The sequence below is a fragment of the Mesoplodon densirostris genome, chromosome 19, assembly GCF_025265405.1.
Source record: "Mesoplodon densirostris isolate mMesDen1 chromosome 19, mMesDen1 primary haplotype, whole genome shotgun sequence".
Lineage (NCBI taxonomy): Eukaryota > Metazoa > Chordata > Mammalia > Artiodactyla > Ziphiidae > Mesoplodon > Mesoplodon densirostris.
Genome location: NC_082679.1, coordinates 37,354,540 through 37,379,361, shown reverse-complemented (window position 1 = coordinate 37,379,361; position 24,822 = coordinate 37,354,540). Strand labels below are relative to the sequence as shown.

The 24,822-nt window shown below is 45.7% G+C and overlaps 1 protein-coding gene across 2 annotated transcripts in view; it reads right to left on the bottom strand.

The window, feature by feature from the left end:
* Positions 1–4,487: 4,487 nt before the first annotated feature.
* AMFR (autocrine motility factor receptor) overlaps positions 4,488–24,822 on the bottom strand; it is a 39,900-nt gene continuing 19,565 nt past the window's right edge. For both annotated transcript variants that reach the window (XM_060085127.1, XM_060085128.1), the window contains exons 9-14: positions 19,118–19,308; positions 16,692–16,795; positions 10,721–10,855; positions 8,965–9,048; positions 5,522–5,706; positions 4,488–4,721 (exon numbers count right to left, since the gene is read on the bottom strand). In XM_060085127.1, the coding sequence (XP_059941110.1) occupies positions 4,574–4,721; positions 5,522–5,706; positions 8,965–9,048; positions 10,721–10,855; positions 16,692–16,795; positions 19,118–19,308 (847 nt within the window). In that variant the 3' untranslated portion in view covers positions 4,488–4,573. The remainder of the gene's footprint in view (positions 4,722–5,521; positions 5,707–8,964; positions 9,049–10,720; positions 10,856–16,691; positions 16,796–19,117; positions 19,309–24,822) is intronic.

Below are 24,822 nucleotides of genomic sequence, written 5' to 3'. Positions count from 1 at the left end.
ATATATATATATATATATATAAATAGAGCCCTATAGGAAACAATTTCCCCCCAGCTCCCTTTCTACAGAGTACCTTTATCATTTTTTTTTTTTTAGTTTTAGATTTTGTTTTTATTTTTGTCCTGATGAGCACTATGTATTACATACCAGATCAGCTTTCATAGTCTTTGGGAACCGGGTTGTGGTTTTTCGCGCTGACATTTCGCTTCTCCGTCTCTCAGATGGATGCTCCCTTTGTGTGTGTGCGCCCCTCCACCTTTTCCTTTGTTTCAGTGACCTGTGTTCGCTCTTTCTCATGTGGGGATGTTTGTGCTGCAGATAAAAACAAAAATTTTTAAATACCACAAGATGGAAAAAAAACAAAAAAATTTAAAAAAAAGATGGAATGTAATGTTTACAAGAAAGCCACAGTTCTCATGATCAGTCCAATGTCATTTCTACTTTGACTAGTATCCAAACTCCTTCACGGTTTCACTTTTAAGACAATATTTGCTGAAGACCAGTCACAGCCATTTCAGATAAAGAGGCAAAAAGACAAAACACAAAAAATTTAAAATGCAGAAAAAAAAAACTTGGGGAAAAAAAAAGCCCATGGGTCTTTCTAAGCCTTTCTATTCCCAATCGGTGAGGTTTCTGTGATATCTTACACACTGCCAGTCTACTTCTCTGACTAATGGAAAATTCATGTGTAGCTCAATAAAGAGAATGTTTGTCTGTATTCCTGAGTCTCGCCCTCGGGCTTCATTCTGACAGGAAAAAGAAGGGGGATTTGACTGGGCCACAGATGCTGGGAGGCTGGTGGGTAGGGCTGTAGGTGCCGGATAAGGAGCCCCCGCACCGCCCCCCCCCCGCCCCCGCCATCAAGGGGAGCCAGCTGAGCGCAGCCACCTGGGGGCAGGGCGGGCAGAGGAATGGGTTGCTGAGGCCTGCAGGTGCCCTCTTCCTCCCAGCTCCAGCATCTCCTCATGCTCAGCTGGTTTGGTTTTCGAGAGTAGGATGGAATGGAGCATTGGAAAGGAGGGGAGGGCAGGTAATCCCAAATCTCCTGCTAATACGGGATCCTGTACCCAGTCGCTCCACCACAGCAGAATGGGTGGCCCCAAGAATGAGGCCAAATTGCCCCGGCCCTCTGTACCCAAGGGGTCACATGCACTCACTTGGACACCTTTAAAAGCCTCTCCTGTTGCACCTGGATGCCAGAAGTCCCTGGCAGGCTGAGCACACACGGAGCAGCTGAGCACAGCCTGGAGTACGGAATCTGGTTCTCAATTCCTCCAAGTGGCAGGTCTCACTACTTCTCCACTGGGTTGCCAGGTTTCTACCGCAGTTAGTTGCACATCAGTTGAGACTGAGACCTGGAGGTAACACAGCTCATCAAAATCCTTGCATCATGTCCATGGATCACTTACTAGCCACGTAGTCAAGTGCTCCACCTAGGAGACGGCGGGGTCTGGGCAAGGGCAGTTAATTGGAATCCTCCGCACACCAACAGCCCAGGAAGGCCTCTCCTTGGCAATTCCAGTGGCCTTTTGAATCTAGTGAGGATGAAAAGTGGGGGTTGACACTGCTGCAGAGACCGTGGTGTAACAAGAGGCTCGTCCCCTCCTGTTACAAAGAATGGATCCAGGAGCTCCTCAGCCAGGACAAGCCTGCTGGTGAGCCAGCCAGGCCCACCCCTCCCCCAGTGCTGCTCCCACCAGCTCCCCTCGCCCCAACTTATCTGCAGAGGGAGGCTCACAGCCATCTCTGTTGATGGGAAGCCTGCGCTCCTGGCCACAGCTTGACTTCAGGACACTGTTCTGGGGGGATGCAGATGAAAGGCTGAAGGATGCCGTGACTTCTACATATGGCGTACCTGAACTCTAAAAAAAAATGAGCCATAGAATAACAGTTCTTGCATATGAATTTTGTAGATAAAAACGGAAGTTTCTTTGCCTTATCTTCCTTAAAACGGGATCCAGAAGCATTTTCTTGGGAAAGGGTGCAGGGAAAGACCAATTAGATGAGACACGTGGGGGCAGAGCCTACACATCATAGTCTCTAGACACTCCACAAGCGACTCTAAGGTGCAGTCAGGGGCGCCGAGAGATGGAGGCGTTGAGGCGACGGAGAGCCTTCAGGGCAGGCAGACGCTGTTCCCTGACCAGCTCGGCGGCAGGGCCACGGCTCCTCCTGCATGCGAGGCCCTGCTCCACAGAGCTCTCTCCACTTCCTCCCCGTAGTCGGGAAAGGCGCGCCCAGAGAGGACCACGTCTGCTGGCTAAAGATAAAAAAGCATACTGTCTGCACAGCTCAAGTGGGAAACCAGGTCCAAGTGGCCACCTGGGCACCCAGAATTTATATCAACACAAGAAAAACATCCACAAGGACCATCAATCTCTACAGTATATAAAAGCCTCAAAATTAGGGGGAGAAAAAAAAAGAAAGCGAGAACCCAAGATATCAGCAGAGCCAAAAGAAAACGGAGGGAGTAAGGGAGAGCACTTCCAAGAGCCCAGAGAGGGCAAGGGCACCTCCACCACCATTCACAGAGCACCCAAACACTCAGTTTACAAACGCGAACCAGCAGCCTGGCCTCCGCTTTGGGCTACGTGGCGGAGCACGAGGACAGGCTCCCTTCCTGGAGACAGCCAGCACAGTGAAGGGGCCATGGGATGGGGACCACCTGATGGAATGGTCTAGCCTCCTGCCCTTGCCCTTGGCATCTGTCCCAGATGGCCTCAAGAAGTGACAAAAGCCAAGAGAGACAATACAATTAGTGCCCAGAACCCTTTACTATCCAGGTGTAAAATCTAAGGGTGAATTTAGGACTTCTCTTTTGGGGTCATTTTAAAGGCATGGCTCCACTTTGATCACTGTCATACTGCTGTATTCCAATGTCTCAGGTCCCTCTAAAATTGACTCCAAAACATTTTCTCTTTTCACACATCTGAAACATAAGAACACATGGAATTGGTATCATCTTTAAATGTGTACAACATGCACACATACATAAGGACGAAAAAACCCTCCAACCAAAACGGAACACACAAAATCAAAACGCGTTCTAATTTCCGCACCTCTGAAAAAAACTGCCTTAGCTCCCAGCCACACACAACACACTAGGAGAGTTTGCTTTTTATTATCATTATTATTGTTTTACAATAAAAACAAATAGCTATGCTCTCAGCAAAGCCAATTTAAAAAGAAAAAAAATCACAGAAATTTACTAACAGCATTTCAAGATAAGGCTTTTGAAAGATGTATTGAAATAAATTATCTCAGCCTAAACATCACTCTATTTTCAGTTACTTCTCAACATTCTAAAAACTTTGTTAGGTAAAATACATTTAACTTTGCCAATAATTTTAGATAATACTGGATTCTTCCCAGAAGGACTACCATAAAACTATGCTTTCAAACATTAAAAAAAAACTTAATCCAGTAGGACATAAAACTGAACTAGGTAACCTATGATTGTATGTTTCAAATCCTTCAAGTTAAATGAGTCAAGGATTTGAAAAAGTTCAGACCTGGGTCTGCTCCAAGGCAGGTGGACTCAACATCTTACCTTTCTACGTTTAATTAAACCAACAGGAACACAGTTATGAAAATGAAGGGCTCCGGGGAAGAAAGATACAAAAGATGTCTTTTATTTCTTCAATAAAGCCCTCCAAAAATTTACTCTCCCATCTTGTAAGGCCCACATTTTCTCCAAGGACCAAACCCAGAGCCTTTGGCATTACCTAATTTACTTTAACAAGGAATTAAAACCATGAACCAAGGCTTGCTGCTTAACCCTTTCCCCGTGTCCGGGGGTATGGGGCGGACAATGAAATGCAGAGAGGAGAGGACAGACACACGGCGTGTACTCATGAGATATGGGAGCACCAGCGTTAACGGAAATAAAGCCAGCTTCGGATAGGGGGCTCAGAAAGCTAGTCCCGGATATACTGGGACACGATGGGTCACCTCCTCACACTACGTCCCTGGGCTTTCGTCTCCTCTGCTGCAGGTATCAAACCAAGCACTGTTCTTCCAAGATGCCCTGCCGGCCCAGGTGTCCAGGAGCCCATAGGTCTGGCCTCTGTGACATTCTGAATGCCTCCGCACCAAGAACAGCAGTGTGACAACATAAATTACCCAGTGGCGTGGAGTCAGGCTCAGGCTGCACACCTCCACACCGCTTTTTATGGATCCCGCCCCCTGCGCCTCCCGATTCCCCCCCAACCCCCCCATGCCCACTTCCTGCCACATTTGGAGCTAAAGACACCAGCATTTGTTATGACTTCTGCATAAAGCCGTCATGGAAGCGGCCCCCTTCAGGGTCTCTGGCTGCCCACTTCCTCTTGATCCTCCCCCACCCCTACGAAGTCCAGTCAACGCAGAAGAGATCATGCTTAGAGTTAAAATGTGCAATGTTTCTAAAGGGAAGAGAAATGTCACATAGAAGGTATTACAAAAACGGATTAAATCTGTCAGCTGTCCACACACTATTAAGACCACGTGCTTTACACGGCGCAATGCAGTTGAGCCCACTCCTTCACTCAGCAGGCAGAGCTGGGGACAGGCCTCTTCGGCTCGGGAGGAGGCGCTAGGAGCTCTGCTGCTTCTGAAGTCTCCGCTCCGCAGCAGCAGCCAGCATCCTTCGACGCAGGGTCATGGGGTCAGAGGTCGTGCCTTCCGAGGGGAGACAGCTGTCCGAGGCTGAGTCATCTTCAGAACTTCTGTTCAAGAAACGCCTACAAAAAACAAAGGACTTGAGGGATCAGGGAAGCTCTGGAACATGCACACACACAGAAACATACAATGTGCTTCTTTAATTCCCCCACTTTCCCGGCACCGTCATGAAGCTGTCACTCAGCACCACCCCGTGAAAAAGATACCTGTCCCTGAACAGACGGGCAGAAGTTCTCCGCATCAGGCGGCCGCTCAGCTCCTCGCTCTCCTCCGGCTACCCCCTCCCCATTTACACACACAGCGCGAAGTCCCCACTCACAAGGCCTGCGCTGGGCACGGAACCCACCCACGGGAACAGAACACCAGCCCCGTCCCTGAGAGTTTAAGTAACGAGCGCCTGCGCAGCGACAGAACATTCCCGCTCCGGCGGCTTCCGCCTGGGGCTGGGGGTCGGCGCTTCGAGGCCAGATGCATGCAGAGTGGCCAAGATGGAGGACTCAAGAGCTGGACATCAGGCCAGTGTTAGCCTCTCTAGGCCTCAGTTTCTTCAGCTTTAAGTCTGTCTAATGGGTATAATTACCATGCTCCCTCTTAGAGTTAAGGGAATTAGAGTAATTAACATAAAGGGTCTAGAACACACTGGCACAGAAGTGCTAACCGTGTAAGGGTGGCGGAGAGCATCCACAAGGAGATGCCTGCAGCACCAGCTGGAGGTTACTACTTGGGCTCAATGTTACCAGATCCTCAGGTTTTTCAACAGAGATTTGAAACCTGAAGCTTTAGCTGACAGGTGATAGGTTTTCAGCGCTGGCATCCATGACAAGGGCCTTCAGGCCCGGCGGGGGCTGCGGAACCCGCTCACCTCCGTGCCTGCTGCAGGAGGTCGTCCTTGCGCTGCACCAGCATGCGCTGTCTCTCGTCAGCGGACTTGGAGAAGCGGCTCCCTCGGGCCTCAAAGTCCTCCCCTTCACTGGGCTCCGCTTCCAGCTCGCCGAAGTCCAGTGCCTCCTCCAGCCGAGGACTGAGGTCCAGCGGCATCCGCTCGGTCTGGACACGCAGGAAGCAAGGGACTGCCGTGAGCATGGGCTGCCCTGCCAGGCAGATTCCCCATCTGACTGGTGCCCCAAATAATGCTCTTCTGGATCCCAAAGGAGGCAGGCTGCCCGGCAGGGAACCGCGGGCACACATGTAACGGCAGACATGGGCTCCTGAAGGGCAGGGCCTGACTCACATGGCATGTTCAACGTTACGGAATAAGTGAATGATTACCAGTATGAAAACAGAAGCACCTCAAAACAGTACTCTCAGAAGATAACAAAGTTAACTGCTTATTTGCATTCTGGGAATTTTCTGTTCAATGCTACTTATTGCTCTAAAATTTAAACAAGTCTTATCACATATACTGCACAAATTTTATACCCTCACTTGACTCTGAGAACAGTTAGGCAGATAAAAAATGGTAAATTCTGGGTTTCCCTGGTGGTACAGTGGTTGAGAGTCTGCCTGCCGATGCAGGGGACACAGGTTCGTGCCCCAGTCCGGGAAGATCGCACATGCCGCAGAGCGGCTGGGCCCGTGAGCCATGGCCGCTGAGTCTGCGCGTAGGAGCCTGTGCTCCACAACGGGAGAGGCCACAACAGTGAGAGGCCCGCATACGGCAAAAAAAAAAAAAAAAAAGGTAAATTCTAAGTATCTTTGTTAAAACCGATATAATATCATGTGGTTCCTCGCATAACAGGATATAATAATGGGACTCTCTCTGTTCTGGCTGCAGCTGTGAAGGCCAACACAATGCCCAGGAGCCCCCAAAGGCTCAGGCAGCTGCCCGGCCCTGCTCATGCTCCCAGACTCAGGCCCAGACCCAGGCTGGCCAGCGTCAGCCCAGCACCCACCTCCAGGCGACAGCAGAGTTGAGGAGGAAGAGGCTGAGAGGCTATTTTTAAGAGTTCTTGGTGTGCGCGCTTTTCTCTCACCCACCCTCGCCACCTCTCCTTGCCCTCAGCCAAGCGAGTGAGGGACTTCAAGAGAACCATGTGGGGACTTTCCTGGTGGCGCAGTGGTTAAGAATCCGCCTGCCAATGCAGGGGACACGGGTTCAAGCCCTGGTCTGGGAACTAAGATCCCAAATGCCGCGGAGAAACTAAGCCCGTGCGCCACAAATACTGAGCCTGTGCTCTAGAGCCCGCGAGCTGCAACTACTGAAGCCCGTGCCACAACTACTGAAGGCCGCATGCCTAGAGCCCATGCTCCGCAACAAGAGAAGCCACCGCAATGAGAAACCCCGCTCGCCGCAACTAGAGAGCGCCTGCGCTCAGCAACGAAGACCCAATAGCCAAAAAATAAAAATTTTTTAAATTTAAAATAATAATAATAATAATAAAAAAGAGAACCATGTGGCCTGACTCATGTGCCCTAGAGTTTGGGGGACACAGAGACTGGTGGTGACTAACACACCTGAGAAATCTAAGAGGAAGAAACTGGCTTGTAGCAGATTTTAAAAATGCTTCGCTGGGAGCCAGTTCAACTTCCACTGACTCTAAGGCACTGCTGTGTGTGTCCTGGGGGAGGGGATGTAGGTCCTGCGGGAGAACCAGCCTGAGGCTGTTGAAATTGACTTTGCCCAAGAGGACCACTGGGAGGGGTGAAGGGAGCCCCATGAAGGAAGGGGTGGTCATAAATAGCCAGCCCAAGTTCAAACTCAGTCGAGGTTTCCGGTACTAGACAGGACAGGGAGAGCTCTACAATAACAGCTGTAACACATATATATACAGATGTGCACATGCGTACACGTACACACACACACACACACACACACACACACACTGGGGTCACGTGGCCCATCTTAACCCTCTCTCCTCCTGAGTCCGACCCTAGAGGAAGTTAGAAAGAAGAGCTGGTGAGTGGAGGTGGAGGTGGTAGGAAGGGAATGGAAGGCCACCCTCAGGTCCCTGCCGGCCTCCAGCCTGATTCACGTAGGCCTGAGCTTGGGCAGAGGGGAGACCCCGAATTAAGCAACGGGCAGATCTGATCTGATGACTGGGATAAACTGAGGTGTTTATTAACTGTTATCCAAGAACTTTTTATTTCCTGAGAACGGCCAAAAGTGTTATATAGCAAGCTTCTTTGTGAAACAAGTGCCTTCCTTCCACTATGTTAAAAAAATTCAGAAACCTTCATGCTCACTCTAATAGAGATGGGCAATCAGGACAGAAATCGAACGTGCTGTACCCACAAGGCCCCCAAGCCAGCCTAGTATCCAAATCTGAGCGAAGCCAGCTACGATAACTGGAAACACAATGAGTCCCTTCTTCAGAAGCCAGATGCCATTTTACAAATGCTGCACGACCCAATTACAGACTTGGATACGAAAATTTTAACTCAGCAACAGATCTGAAGAATTCTTAGGAGTTTTTACTGTTTCCTATTTGCAGGGAAAGGCACGTGAGGTGAAAGCAGCCTGCATGTCACTCGTCAGTGAAAGCAGCTGCTTCCAGCAGAGCCCTGACCGACGCTGGCAGAGAAGGCGGCGCCATCCTCAGGCCCCAGCCCCTGTGTGGGGAGCCCCACGAGTCACACCAACAAGGAAACACAAAAATAGGGCTGCCTGAGGCTTCTTCAGTCTCTTAAGAAAACTTCTGGAAAGCACGGTAATTGAATAAGCAAATGGGAATTCCAGAAAAGGGACACGAACCGGAACCCCAGGCTGCGTGGGGCAGAGCATGGCGTGGGGCTGAGGCACCTCTGCCCTGGAAGCCAGACCCAGGAGCTCCCTCGGGTGCACGCAGCTACCCCGGGTCACCCAGCGTGGCTATCTAGGCCAACCTGGTTCCCAGGGGAACCACACTTCCCCCCACCCCAGGGGCCTCGTTTTTGTGAAATGCATGAAGTCCCTGCAAATGCTGAGCTGGACAGGCGAGGCGTGGGGGGAGAATAAGCTGAGGATTTGGGCCCTAGAGAGCGGAGCCCAGCGCAGTCACCCCAGGTCCCGGGCCCAGCCTCACGCTGCCCTGCCTAGTGCCGCCACTCAAGTCCACAGCGGCAGGGCCGGCCCGGCAGAGCATGACTCTTTTCTCCTCCAGGTCCTGAGGCCAGTCCCCAGGGAGGGGGCTGCAGGCCACGCCCAGGCACAGCAAGGTCTGTTACCCTTGGACACCGAGACGACGCTGGCATAGACGACGCTGGCGCACGGCCTCCTCCCTACTCTCGCCCTCAGCCGTACAAACGTCAGAGGCAGGGTGCAGACCCCCGCCAGGCCCCCTGCTGCTCCCCATCCCAGACGCGCTCTCTCTAGTACGCAGGCCTTACCTGAATGGAAGCTTCTCCGTCCTCCTGCTCGCCGTTTGGCCTCTCCACAGGACCGTTCAATGCAGGCCTAATGCTCTCTGACCGCTGAAAGAGGAACAGCAGCACCGACGGTGCAGAGCCGTTCTGAGCTCGGCGAACGGGCACGGGGGGACCTGGAGCATGGGGGAGCTACGACCCCAACCGTCTGAGGTCAGCAGACCCCACAGCATCGAAGACATGAGAGTGCTACTGAGCTTAAAGACACAGCAAAGGAGCCTGAGGCCTAAATCTGAGAGTCATCAGTGGGCCCACGTTTAATTTCCCTTTCAGTAACAGTAACTGCACAACAATAACGAAACCAACAGCAGTTAACACCGACAGGACACTTTGGAAAAGCACTGACACCATCATCGCATTCATCTCCTTAACATCCTGTGAACTAGGTACTGCTGTTCTCACTTTCATCCAGGCTGAAATCCTGGCCCACGCTGCAGACACCTCGGGGCCCTGCGCATGTCCCTGAAGGTCTGCCCGCTGCGTGCTGGCTGCCCAGTTTCTGTGTTTCATCGCCTGAGGACACACTCTGGCTGTGTGAAGGAACCTGGCCCCCGCTGGAGGCAGCCCTCAACCAACAACTGATGGGAACTGGTGTATAAGCACCCTGGCTCCTCCCCCCTCAGGAGGAACAATGCATTCTACACTGGACCCCAGAGGCCTCCAGCGGGCTCAAGCTCTAGCTGCCCACGATGGTAACTGCTGGATAACAAACCCTTTATCCACTTCACAGCCCCACCTGCTGCCTGTGTTTCCTGGAATACTTCCCATGTTTCCTGGAACACCTCCCAAATTAACTACTGGCAACTGAATCCCTATCTCAGGGTCTGCTCCTGGGGAAACCCAAAGTCACAACCAGGTCAAACAGGTAAGGACCACTGAGCCACCTCTAATACCTCAGCCCCTTTGACTCCCAAGTTGAGGCTCATTCCCTCTTCCAAGATTCTCACGCTTGAAGATTTTACTAACAGATTTCCATGTTTTTGCATACCTAAGTTGAGTAATTTCTTGGTATATGATTCCCTAATCACATATATCCTTTGGTCCTGCCAGAAAGCTTTCTTTAAAATGTCAATACTTTTGTACCCATCAAAGAGGTTACATGATGGGCCAGGAAAAAAAAAAAAAAGTCAAAAATATAAGCCTCACATACAGATAGGAATTATACCCAGTGGAAAGCCATACCAATGTGCAAAGCCAGGGACAGAGGGCGATACCTCCTATAGCCGGGGTTAGCAAACTATAGCCTGTGGGCCAAGCACTCCAACAGTTTTTGTAAACAAAGTTTTACTGGAACACAGTCATGCACGTTCATTTACATATTGTCCATGGCTCCTTCAGTGCTACAGCAGGAATTGAGAAGTTACAACAGATAATGCATGGCTTGCAAGGCCTAAAATATTTCAATCTGTCCTTTATAGGGAAAGACTGCCAATCCTTGTCCAAAAGGAACCGATGCTAGGACGTCCTGGACCGGCAAGGGCAGGCTGGTTTGGGGTGTATATCTGCACAAAAAATTAGGCAAAGAGTTTTGTCCTTGTCTTAATCCAAGCCTCTTGGATGGGTCTGTTCTCAGTCATAATCTGGAAAGTTAGGGAATTCACAGAAACCCTTCATCAAATCATAAATGATATTCAGCTGTTAAGTAACTAGAAAGTTAATCTAGAAGATTAAGCCTTTGTGAGGACAGAATTCATTTGTCATGTCTGAAACCTCAGTTTACCTGTGTGGGAAAAGGTACTTGAATCCGTCCTTCTAAAATGTTGTCTGTTGTTATTTCAACTGAGCGTGTCAGCTGGAGGTCCTGCAGTACTAGGTGGTATGGAACCTGGGGAAACATCTCTTGAATCTGATGAGCCTATAGGAATACAAACAAAGAAGCCATGAAATGTTCACTCTCAACAGTTACTCACTGAGGTCATGGGGTAAGGCAGCCTCTGGGCACTGAACTTGGTGACCTGCCTTGAAAACACAAGTAAGGGGCCACCTCTATGCCACAGATTACCGTCAAACTGCAGGGTTTTTTTGGTATTTTTCCAGAATGCCAAACAGAAAACTTGGGGACAACATCAACTTCAAATTTAAAAAGCCCAGAAATCCAACTGAAGCCCAAGACAGGCTGAACTAGAATATTCTAGTTTTAAAAAGCATTCATTTTAAAGCTCAGTAAAATTCAGGTATATAAACATGTTCTGCTTGAAGATTTAACTCCTAAAAGGAACAAACTTCTGATACACACTACATGGGTGAAATTCAAATGCATTAAGTGAAAGAAGCTCAACTCAAAAGGCTATGTACCCTATGATTCCATTTATATGACATTCTAGAATAAGCAAAATTACAGAGACAGAAAACTGATAAGTGGCTGCTACAGGCTGGGGGTGGGAGAGGAAGTGATTACAAAGGGGCATAATGGAATCTGGGGGGAGGCGGAAAGGAACTGTTCTATATTTTGATTATTGTGGTGGTCACATGACTGAATGAGTTTGACAAAACTCAGAGATGGATACTAAAAAAGGTGAATTTATTGTATAGAAATTTTACTTCAACTTAAAAAAAAGACTACAAAAAAAATGTAATTGCTGGGACTTCCCCGGTGATCCAGTGGTTAAGAATCTGCCTTCCAATGCAGGGGACGCAGGTTCAATCCCTAGTCGGGGAACTAAGCTCCCAAATGCCGCAGGGCAACTAAGCCCACACGCCGCAACCTCTGAGCCCACGTGCCACAACCAGAGAGCCTGCGTGCTGCAGCTACTGAGCCGGTGCATTCTGCAGCCCACACGCCACAACTAGAGAAGGCCATGCGCCGCAGCGAAGATCCTGCATGCTGCAACTAAGACCTGATGTAGCCAAATAAATAAAATAAATAAAAGTAAAAAATAAAAAAATAAATGTAATTGCTGATGTTGCTCTGGAGCTGCAGTTTTCAAACTGTACTCTAGAAACGTCTCGGAGGCCGTCAGGGCTCTAGGGTGGGCGCGTGTACAGAGGGGAGCAGGCAGAGATCTCGGCGCACCACCACCGGTACTCTTATCCGAGCAGCTCCAGACTTTTTTCTCATACGTGCATATTTATTTTACAAATGCTTATGTTCAAGGTTTTATTTGTGGAAAAGTCCCAATGATCAAAAGAAAAAATGACAAGGAAACATATAATTGCTTTGGGGGCACAATAAAGTCTACTGTTGGGATAGTGGCTCCCAAGGAATATGCTGTCATGTAGAAAAAGAGGAACGTGTCCCAGTATCAGGCCTAGAGAGAAAAGAACGGGGTGAAACCTGTGCAAAGCTTCACTTTGGGTCATCGTTGGGGCAGGGAGGACAAGACAAGTGTGTAGGACAGAAGGACCCGGAGCTCCACGGACCTGGGATCCCCTCATTGTTTCTATGAATGTGAGTTGATCATTTTTCAAAACGCAGGTCAAGTCAAAGCTAACTGGGCAAGAGTCCAAAACAACCTCAATAATCAGATAACATTCTCCTCTATTTTTTTTTTTTTCGCGGTACGCAGGCCTCTCACTGCCGTGGCCTCTCCCGTTGCAGAGCACAGGCTCTGGACGCACAGGCTCAGCGGCCATGGCTCACGGGCCTAACCGCTCCATGGCATGTGGGATCTTCCCGGACCGGGGCACGAACCCGTGTCCTCTGCATCGGCAGGCGGACTCTCAACCACTGCACCACCAGGGAAGCCCTCCTCTATTCTTAAAAAGGTCCCCTCTCATTTCCCAAATAAAATAAGCCCAAGATTCAGTTTATTGGGCCAAAGCTTTACTTCCAGAAAATCCAGCAAGTTATATATTAGACTTTTAAAAAAAATGTATTGTGACAGTAAATTACTTGTGCTAAAAATAGGCTATTCCAATCCACCATGCAATGGGAGGAAAAACACCAGGGCCTGCCTGAGAATTCTAAACACACCAAATCCAAGAAGGTAATTCTCATTCCTGGGAGGGTTACACGTCCATGAATTCTGATTTTTTTAAGGGGGCAGGTGAGGTGATCCACCTGAAGAGCTTCAACAGCTGCCCGACCCTGAAGTACCCACGCAGAGCCTGACCCGAGCCATCAGCGGCCACGCAGGGCTGTGCACTCCCAGTCCATCTGCCCTCACAACATCACTCTCGCTCTCTGCTGATGACCTGGCTGAGTGGCTTCACTGAGAAAGCAGAAGCCCGCGGGAAGCCAGGTCTATTTTTTTTTTTAATGGTCAAAATCGTATAACATAAAATTGCCCATCTTAACCATTTTTAAGTGTACAGCAATGTTAACTATACACACACTGCTGTGCAACAGGTCTCCAGAATGCTTTCATCTTGCAAAACCGAAACTCTACACCCACTGAACAGCGACCCCCCCACTCCCCCTCCCCCAGCCCCTGGCAACCACCATTCTGCTTTCTAAGAGTCTGAGTAATTTAGATGGCTCATGTAAGTGGAATCACGCAGTATTTGTCTTTTTGTGACTAGCTTATTTCACTTAGCATAGTATCCTCAAAGTTCTTCTTTTTCAGGCTGAATAATATTCCACTGTGTGGACAGAGCATTTTCATAATCTATTCATCTCTGATGGACACTTAGGCTGCTTCTACCTAGATGGTTATTATGAGCCATGCCTTCTTTTTAAACTGTATCTCAAAATGACACGCCTCTAGCTACGTCCATCCTGCCTCCCAACAAAGGTGAGAATGCCCCTCTCCTGGCTCCGGCTCCCAAGCCCACCCTCCACCTCAGGTCTTTGCCTTCAGTTAACTTTTCTGTTTGTTCTGTACCATCAATCTCTCCCCCTCCAGTGATCATTCCTATTCGCACACCAAGCATGTTTTAGAATCTTTTTAAGAAGACTCTTGGGTACTCAAAAGAACTGAAAGCAGGGTCTCCAAGAGATATTTGTACACCCATGTTCATAGTCCCATTACTCACGATAGCTAAAACATGGAAGCAACCCAAGTGTCCACCGACAGATAAATGGATAAGCAAAATGTGGTTTATTCATACAATGGGATATTATCCAGCCTTAAGAAGGAAGGAAATTCTGACACATGCTACAACATAGTTGAACCCTGAAGACATTAAGCTCAGTAAAATAAGCCAGTCACAAAAAGATAAATTCCGTATGATTCTGCCTATATAAGGTACCTAAGTAGTCAAATCCACAGAGGAAGAAAGGAGAATGGTGGCTGCCAGGGGCTAGGGAGGAGGGAATGGGGAGTTATTGTTTACTGGGTATAGAGCTTCAGTTTTGCAAGATGAAAAGAGTTCTGGAGATGGATTGTGGCTGACAGTTGCACAAGAATATGAATATGCTTAATACCACTGAACTGTACACTTAAAAACGGTTAAGATCATAAATTTTGTGGTACGTGTATTTTATCACACTTTAAAAAATAGAAAAAAAGAAGACCCGTGGGGAAAAGAAAAAGAATACATACTTAGCATTTGCTTATATGTGTATGTAAACATTCTGGAAAAACACAACACAGAAGAAACTAATTGAAGTTGTTACTGCAAGAGAGGAGGGTGTCTGGGCAGATGGAGGAAAAGACTTCACTGGATACTCTCTATAGGTTTTGAAATTTATGGATAAATGGCCTGCTCTAAAATCTTTTTAAAAATATATTAACAAAAACTCCTCTGACGGCACACCCCTATCAAGCCACCTCATTTCTCCACTCCCTCTTATAACACACTGCCAGCTACTGTGTGTCTTCAGCTCCCACTCATTTTCCAATCCAACAATCTAGTACTCAGCCCCTAGAGCCATGGAAACTGCTTGCTCCTCTCCAGCTGATTAACCACCTCCACTCTGCCAAACCCAACATGCACTTCTCTGGCCTCATCTTCTAAGAATTCCCACATGGTTGACTTGACGCTTCTCCTGGTTTCCTTCCTTCTCAATCACTGCCATGGCTCCTCCCATTCAGCCAGACCTCAGTCCTGAGCCCTCTTCTTCTGAGCTACCTTCTTTCCCTCGAAGAGATCCAGTCCCCTACAGACTAAAGCTCCCAAATGTCTCTCTCCAGCTGGATCTCTTTCCTGAGGTCCAGAACTGTCTACATGACATCTCTACTTGGATGTCTCATAGATACCCCAACTTCCCCAGCCAAACAGAAGGCCGAGTCCCTGTCCTTCATCTGTTCCTCCTCCCGTCCTGCCCATCTCATACATGATACCACTGCTCAGCTGCTTGACTGAAAACCAGCACTCCCCTCACCCCACTACCCCTCATCCAAATCAAAGCACTGTCAAGTCCATCCGTTCATCTTCGAAAAGCATCTGAAATCCGCCACTGCTTTTCATCTTGATTTCCAATGCGCTGGTCCAAGCCACCACCTGTTTTTGCCTGAACTACTGCAACAGCCTCCTAACTGGTCTCACTGGCTCCATTTTTGCCCTTCTAAAATTCATTCTCTCAGAAGTAAATTATTCTCTGTTAACTGTCCTGCCAGTCCCCTGGGGGAGGAAAAAAGCCCTGAATGGCCTTCTCATACTTTCATTACAGTATCTAAACTGGACTGTAGCCTACAAACCCCTGCGTGACCGGGCTCTGCAACCTCCATTTACGTCACAATCTTGGTTCCGACTCGCAGGCTCCAACCACAATCACCTGTTTTCAGAACATTCTCACCTCATGGCCTACTGTTTCCACTGCCTCTTTCCCCGATCTGCCTCCTTCTCTTCTCAGCCTTCATGTTTCAGCTTAAATATCACCTCTTAAGACTTCTCTGAATGGCTCCTCTGGAACAGCCTTCACCCACCACTCCACCACATCACCTGCCCTACTGCCTGCAGAGTCCTCATCCCCGTGGGCAACGATCTTATCTGTTCGTGTTTATAATCAGTCTCCTCCCCCCCACCCCACGTAGAATTCACACTTCTTAAGAGTAGGGCTCCTGTCCACCTTGTTGACACTACAGGTGCTACGCAATTTGTTGACACTGCACAGTGCCCGTCTCGGGAACAGACTTTCAGTACACATTTGTTGGACTAACACAGGTTGCATTTTTAAGACTCCTGCATTTATCATCACAATGAACACTACATTTCAAAAACGGTGAACCATGTTTCTCCAACACTGTAAAATAAAAATATACACCATATGACAAAGCTTTAGGAAAATACGAAGAATTTTGAAGTATGTGGACAATATCCTTGAACCATGAGCATGCTTGAATATCTCAAGGGGTGTGTGTGTATATATTTATATTTATATATGTATATCCACAGGCATGTATGTATGTGTGTGTATGTGAAGGTATACTCATTTATTTACTTTGGGAAGGGGGGAGAGGGGGCTAAAATAACACATTCAGTAGGCCTACGACAATTTTTAATAAAAGTCACATCATTCACTCCAGCCAATAACTCCCCAAATATTTTTGGTGAAAATCAAGAGGTGTCCCAACACTAGCCTAGATCATGAGAGTGAACTTAGTAGTGCTCAGAAAAGGTTAGATTATCTGCCACACAAGTAAAATGAAAGCTGGTTTCCAAACCAGTTTCAAATTTTAAAGCGCAGGGATTGAAGTCATCCCAGTGAATAAGATGCTCCTGAAAATCCTGCCATTTTTTTTTTTTAATCCCGCCGTTCTGCCAGAGCAGAGTGAGACCGACTGAGTCATGCACACTGCACACATTCTCTAGCTTTTCCTTCCCTCCCGATTATTAATCACCTTTTAAAAGCAGTGAGCGGTTCTTACCATTGCATTAAGCTGGGAGTTGCTTGCCTGAGTAATGCCTAGAATGTTGGTGGTGTGCATCACTTCGACTGAAAAACTTGGCAGCCAACTTGCAATCCGGGACCCTAAAACAAAGAAGAAGCCAGCACAAGTCTTAGAGACCTCTTTCCCCTGGCAGTTACTCTGCAGTCGGCCACTCTATGGTACCAGCTGGTACTCACTGAGGGCTTACTTTACACCAGGCCTTTTGACCAAGTGTCCCATGTGGATTAGCTCATTCAATCCCCACTAAAACCCCACATGGGGGCTTCCCTGGTGGCGCAGTGGTTGAGAGTCCACCTGCCGATGCAGGGGACATGCGTTCGTGCTCCGGTCCGGGAAGATCCCACATGCCGCGGAGCGGCTGGGCCCGTGAGCCATGGCTGCTGAGCCTGCGCGTCCGGAGCCTGTGCTCTGCAACGGGAGAGGCCACAACAGTGAGAGGCCCGCGTACCGCAAAAATTAAAAAAATAACCCCACATGGGTTTATTATTATTATTATTCCCATTTTACTCTTCTCAGAGATTTGACTCTAGTGCTCTTGTTGGTTCCCCAAGGCACTCGAAACTGAGGTAACTTGCCCAAGATCACAGCATTTAATTATGGTGGCCAGGACTTGAAGCCAGACAGTCAGGTTCCAGAACACTTCACCACTGGGCTTTCCTGCTTTCCAGTGGCCCTGGATCCACACAAACTCAATCCCTCTCTCAGGCTACACTATAAGGAAGGTTTTCAGGGCTCTAAAGCTGCTACAGTAGATGAGAATTTGCCCCTCTCTTTCACGATACACACAAATACTACGCATTTGCAGACATCATTTTCATGAAGTATTTTTTTTACTTAATAATCTGGTTTAAAGACTTTAGTTTTCTGATTCGAAATTCTTTTCAAAGAGTTCTATAACACAGGTTTGCAGACTAATGGTACCAAGAAGCCTGCTGCTTCTGCCATTTCACTAAGGAAAGGCGTTCTTAAGATATACCACCACCAGGGGGCTTCCCTGGTGGCGCAGTGGTTGGGGGTCCGCCTGCCGATGCAGGGGACACAGGTTCGTGCCCCGGTCTGGGAAGATCCCACATGCCGCCGAGTGGCTGGGCCCGTGGGCCATGGCCGCTGGGCCTGCGCGTCCGGAGCCTGTGCTCCGCAACGGGAGAGGCCACGGCAGTGAGAGGACCGCGTACCGCAAAAAAAAAAAAAAAGATACACCACCACCAGGTGTCAGCAGTAAAACAACTCCATTATCAAGCACACATTTAAGGAGGATTTCCCTTTCCTTCACAAAGGAGCACTGAGGCCTGGAATGTAAAACAAGTTCAATGGCCATCTCAAAGATCTTGCCTGGATAGATTGTACCCAATAAAAAGCTGGATACTTATTTCATGTACTTACTAGGGAGAAATAAAGTTAGTTACCTTTATCTATTTTGACTAAGTTTTCAGTAATAATTCATAAAATAATAGCTTACATAGCCAGGACCCATGTCCAAGATCTGCTAGTCTATTTCAGAAGTCTTACGTGGTAGAGGCCATAATTAGCAGCCACAAAGCAGCCCCTCTACACCTGCCCAGCATCCCTGCCCAGCCAGCCAAGCAGCCACCATCCCCTCCTCTCAGAGACTCCATTATACTCCTTTGGTCCTTCCTATCAGGGATTTCAATGTGTTGCCACTCCCACCGTGTTCTACCCTTAGAAACTCAATCAGAGACCTGAAGAGCACTCCTCTTAAACAAATAGTCCAGGGATACCTACTTTAGAGTAGGAAATATGAACCCACAGAATTTAATGGTATTGGAATTGATGAAAATCAACAACAGCCTGATGTAATGTGAATTGAAGGATGTTCAATCAGCCCTTGACATGGTGCCCATGACCTTAGAATTTTAAGTGTGGTTTTATTACAACTCCTTTCAATATTCTGGAAGATGGAATATTCATATTTTATGGGCAAAGAAACAGGGTTCTAGTTCTGATTCTCCTTCTGGTACCCACTGGAAAGGCTGCTCAATGACCCTTCATTATATGCTAAGTATCACATGGATTCAATAAATTACTAGCAGCAGTTTAACTACTAAGCTGATTCAGCATGCTCCTTGCGGTCACAGTTGATTCAACTGTAACTACTTTCACCTCCTCGCACCCCCCGTCCCCCCAGTTCACACAGAATCTAGCAAAATGCCTGGCACAGAATAACCCCTCGGTACTGTCTATACTTACCGTATAGACTTACCGTATAAGTATAGACTTACTTACTGTCTATACTTATAAGTAAGTATACTTACTTAAACATTTTCAATTAAAACTGAAATATAACATTAAACTCGCCCATACAGGGCAAGTTATAATTAAAACATCATCCCTTAAGGGGAGAAAACCTTGGCGGATGGTTTTAGAGGTTGAAACCAACTAACCATCGAAGTGGAAGAAGTGATTGTGTTGGTTTAAGCGAGGTCTGCCTTCAGCGGCTGCTACAGGAACCAAATTCTCATCCAAGTTCTCTCCTTGATGCTCTTCCCTGACACGATTATTGTCGGCAATATTAAGAGACATTCTGCATGTTGGACAGGAGGTGTCTTGTTCTAGCCAGGAACGAAGACAGGAGCTACCAAAAAGTCCAAAATAAGATATCCTTAGCATATTTTGTGAGAATTCACCAGAAGTACTCTGAATGTATCAATGAGTTGCAATTTTACTTTCTATTTACCACTAGCAAGATTTAAACGTTGAGAAACACTTGCTGACATTACCTCTTTGCCCTGCTTCACTCTAATGTACTTCTGGTGTATCCTGCTCCGAACGTTAATTTGTTAACATACGTGGTCATCTACCAAGCTCCTGGGCATGACCCTTCTTCAGTAAGACTTCATCACCTGGCTCACCATCCTCCTCTCCAGCTCTATTTGAGGAACTTAAGATCCATGTGGCTGAACCATCCAACACCCTTGCCTCTCATGTCTTTGAATCCTCTATTCCAATGATCTGTTCTCTCACTCTACTTTAGCCTCCACTAACCGTGGCCTTCTCTTTAAAATCACGACTTCTAAGATCTCACTCTCCAACTAAAGGTCCTCTCCTTCCAGCTCGCCTCTTATTTGCTAAGACCTCCCATCCACTTTTTCATCAAGCATCACCCCCCGCCACCGAGCCTTCCTTCCGTCTTCACCCAGAGTACCTACAACCTTACGTCCATAATCCCAACTTTTCAACCCTCTTATATTTGTATTCTGCTTTCCCAACCAGGCTGAAAAGCGTCTTGTGCCCTTTTTCAGGAGATGATAATGCCCTATTTAAGGCAGTCTCTCAGTAAATACTTGTGCTGCCCATTAAAGGAAGTATACTAAAAAAAAAAAAATGAGGTTGGATGAAGTGATCTCCAAGGTCCCTTCCCAATTTATAATAATACTTATCTTTCTCCTAAGATTTCAAGGGGCCTTCCATTCCATAATAATATATTATCTTTCTTCTAAGAGTTCAACGAGGCACTGAATAAAAATGCTCACTTCCTCTGTGTCTTTTCTTTTTTAGTATCTGGGAACATGTGCACACATAAGGTTACACAGGAGAACCTCACCAAAATGTGATGATCCTCAGCATCTCTAGCAACCAAATGGTACTTAAGTACCAAAACTTTCCCAGAGGCCAAGATGAAGCTACTTCTTACTATCTCTCTGCTGGAAGAATGTATGACAGTAATGTTCCAAAATAATGAATGTGTACATTCAACTCTATCACACTTTGAAACAATAAAGTACCTATAATTCCTGTTTGTGATCATGTAACTATTAGCCAAATAAATGATTATATTTTTTAAAGTTCATTTCCCCTTAATGAACACCCTTAAATCACACCTCTAGTAAAATCAGCCTTGTGGGAGACTACCAAAATGTGTAAAATCCTTGCCTTCCAATAATGCTACCTGTGACACACTTTTCATAAGCAAATCTAATTTTACTTCATACTCTGCAAAAACTTCCCACATTGTGTATGATAGCCTAAAAACTCCAAGTGAGTACAACTGGTCAGATATAGTTGCCTTCCTTGGGAAAAAAAAAAATGCCAAACTTACACAGCTAAAGAAACCAAACTTCAGAGAAAACAGTTGTATTTCTATATAACTATAATAATATTCTATTGAAGGATTCTTTCTTCTCTGTCTAAGTATGACACTTCAATGTAATTAAATATTTACTGGACTCTGAAATCTTGCCAAGACATCTTCTACAGCAACAAATTATCTAGCTATAATCTGTTGAAATCTAGACATTTAGCTTTATGGCAAATGAATCTGTCATAGATTATTATCATACAATCCTGCCCCAATCTATTAACCAAAGCTATAAAGTAAAGCAAACCAAGAAGAGATCCTAACAATTGTTTGCTCATGCAACCCCAGGCAGACAGGTGTTTTAAAAATTAAATCCTAACTCTTAAACAACGACTAGGTCAAGAGAAAATCACTTGGGCAGTTAGAAAATATTTTGAGACAAAAGAAAACAGAAGCAAAAGCACAACATACCAAAACTTATGAGATACAGCAAAAGCAATGCTCAGAGGCAAATTTATAGCTAAAAACGCCTAAAAAGAAAAAAGATTTCAAAACGACAACCTAACTTTATAACTTATGGAACTAGAAAAAGAGCAAATGAAACCCAAAGCCAGCAGAAGGAAGCAAATAACAAAGATTCAAGCAGCAATAAATGAAATAGAGAATAGAAAAACAATAGAGCAAATCAATGAAATCAAAAGTTGGTTCTTTGAAAACATCAAAGCTAAACTGACAAATTTTGGCTAGAGTAAGAAAAGAGAGAAGATATAAATAACTACAATCAGAAATGAAAGTGTGACTACTACTACCAACCTTACAGAAATTTAAAGGATTATAACAGAATACTAGAAATAATTGTACTCCAACAAATTAGATAATACAGATAAAATGGACAAATTCCTAAGCAACACAAACCCTAAACAATACACACACACAAAAAAAACTACCATAAAACTAATAAACAAATTCAGTAAAGCAGCACAGTAAAAGAGCAACATGGGGCTTCCCTGGTGGCACAGTGGTTGAGAGTCCGCCTGCTGATGCAGGGGACACAGGTTCGTGCCCCGGTCCGGGAAGATCCCACATGTCGCGGAGCAGCTGCGCCCGTGGGCCACGGCTGCTGAGCCTGCGCGTCCGGAGCCTGTGCTCCGCAACGGGAGAGGCCACAACAGTGAGAGGCCCGCATACCACACAAAAAAAGAGAGCAACATGAAAAATCAGTTATGTTTCTATACACCAGCAATGAACAATCCAAAATAGAAATTAAGAAAACAATTCCATGTACAATAGTATCCAAAAGAATAAAATGCCTAGGAATAAATGTAACCAAGGAGATGAAAGACTTGACACTAAAAACTATAAAAGATTGCTGAAAGAAATTGAAGAAGACCTACATAAAAGGAAAGGAATCCCATGTTCATGAACTGGAAAACAATATTGTTAAGATAGCAATCTTCCCCGAAAGTAATCTACAGATTCAATGCAATCCCTATTCAATTTCAATGGCCTTTTTTGCAGAAATGGAAAAGCGGCTCCTCAAATTCATATAGAACTGCAAAGAGCCCCAAATAACCAAAACAATATAAAAAAAGAAAAAGTTGGAAGATGCACCATTTCCCAATTTCAACTTACTACAAATCTACAGTAATCAAAACAGCAAAGTACTGGAATAAAGATAGACATATAGACCAATGGAACAGAATTGAGAGTCCAGAAATAAACTCAAACGTCTATGGCCAAATGATTTTGCCAAGGATGCCAAGAACATTCAATGGGGAAAAAAAAGATTCTTCAACAGATGGTGCTGGGACAACTGGACAGCCACAAGCAAAATAATGAAGTTGGACCCTTACCCTCACTTCATGTACAAAATTTAACTCAAAATGGATCAATGACCTAAATGTAAGAGCTAACACCATAAAACTATTAGAAAAAAACTATCATGACCCCAGATTTGGCAATGGATTTAGATTTGACACTGAAAGTATGACCTACCAAAGAAAGAATAGGTAAACCGGATTTCATTAAAAATTTAAAACATGTGTGCACCAGACGACGTTACCAAGAAAAAAGTGAAAGGACATTACAGAATGGGAGAAAATATTCGCAAATCATACATCTGATAAGGGTTTAGTATCCAGAATATATAAAGAACTCTTACAACTCATCAACAGAAAGACAACCCAATTAAATTAGGATAATTTGGCTTGAACAGATATTCTCCAAAGTTGATACACAAATGGCCAACAAGCATGTGAAAAAATGATCAGCATTACTGGTCATTAAAGAAATACAAATCAAAACCACAATGAGAAACCATTTTACGCCTCAGGATGGCTATTATCTAGTGTAAAATGTAAAATGGTGTACTCGCTATGGAAAACCATATGATGGTTCCTCAGAAAGTTAAACATAGAATTACCATATGATCCAGCAATTCCACCTCTGGGTATATACCCAAAAGAATTGAAAGCAGGGTCTTGAAAAGAAATTTGTACACCCACGTTCGCAGCAGTATTATTCACGATAGCCATAAGGTAGAAACCATCCAAGTGTCCATCAACAGAGGAATGGATAAACAAAATGTGATATATACACACAATGGAATATTTTTCAGCTTTAGAAAGGAATGAAATTCTGACACATGCTACAACATGGATGGACCTTGAAGACATTATACTAAGTGAAATAGCCAGATATAAAAGGACAAATATTGTATGATGTGCTACTGTGTGAGAGCAGTCAAATTCATAGAGACAGAAAATAGAATGTAGCTGCCAAGGGCTGGGGAGAAGGGGAGATTGAGGAGTTAGTGTTATATGGGTACAGAATTTCAGTTTCAGAAGATGAAAAAGTTCTGGAAATGGATGGTGGTGAAGGTTGCACAACAATGTGAATGTACTTAATGCCACTGAACTGCACACTTAAAAATGGTTTAAAAAATGGTTAAAAGCTAAATTTTATGTTATGTATGTATTTTTTTACCACAATAAAAGCATAACATTTGAGAATTATCATTTTAAAAAACCCACCATAGGGCTTCCCTAGTGGCACAGTGGTTAAGAATCCACCTGCCAATGCAAGGGACACAGGTTCGAGCCCTGGTCCAGGAAGATCCCACATGCCGCGGAGCAACAAAGCCCGTGCGCCACAACTACCGAAGCCTGCGCGTCTAGAGCCCGTGCTCCACAACAAGAGAAGCCACCGCAATGAGAAGCCCACGCACCACAACGACGAGAAGCCCCCACTCGCCACAACTAGAGAAAGCCCATGCACAGCAATGAAGATCCAATGCAGCCAAAAATAAATTAATAAAAATAAAAATAAAAATAAAAAACCCACCATAATGAAACACCACTTCCTACCAACTGGGATGACTATAATAAGAAAAACAGAAAGTAATACGTATTGGTGAGGATGTGAAGAAATTGGAACCCTCGTACATTGTTGATGGGATATAAAATGGTGCAGCTGCTGTAGCTAAGTCTGGTGGTTCTTCAAGAGGTTAAACATAGAATTACCCTGTGACTCAGCAATTCCACTCCTAAGTATATACCTAAAAGAAAATCAGGTACACAAATGGATACCCATTCACAAATGTTTATAGCAGCATTATTTGCAATAGCTAAAAAGTGGAAATAACCCAAATGTCCATCAATGGAAGAATGGATAAACAAATTGTTTATTGTTTTAAAAAATTTAAATTCAGCCATAAAAAGAAATGAAGTACTGATACATGCTACAACTTGGATGACTTTGAAAACTTTATGCTCAGTAAAAGAAGCCAGTCACAAAAAAGTCACGTATTATATGATTTCCTTCACATGAACTGTCCAGAATAGGCAAATCCATAGAGACAGAAAGCAGATTAGTGACTGCCAGGTAACATGGGGAGGGAGGAATGGGTAGTGATTTACTTTAATGAGTATGAGGTACTATTCTGGAGTGATGAAAAAGTTTCGAAACTAGAGAAGAGCAGTGGCCTGCACCACACTGTGACTCCACTAAATGTCACTGAATTGTATACTTTAAGATGGTTAACTGTATGTCATGTGAATTTTGCCTCAACCA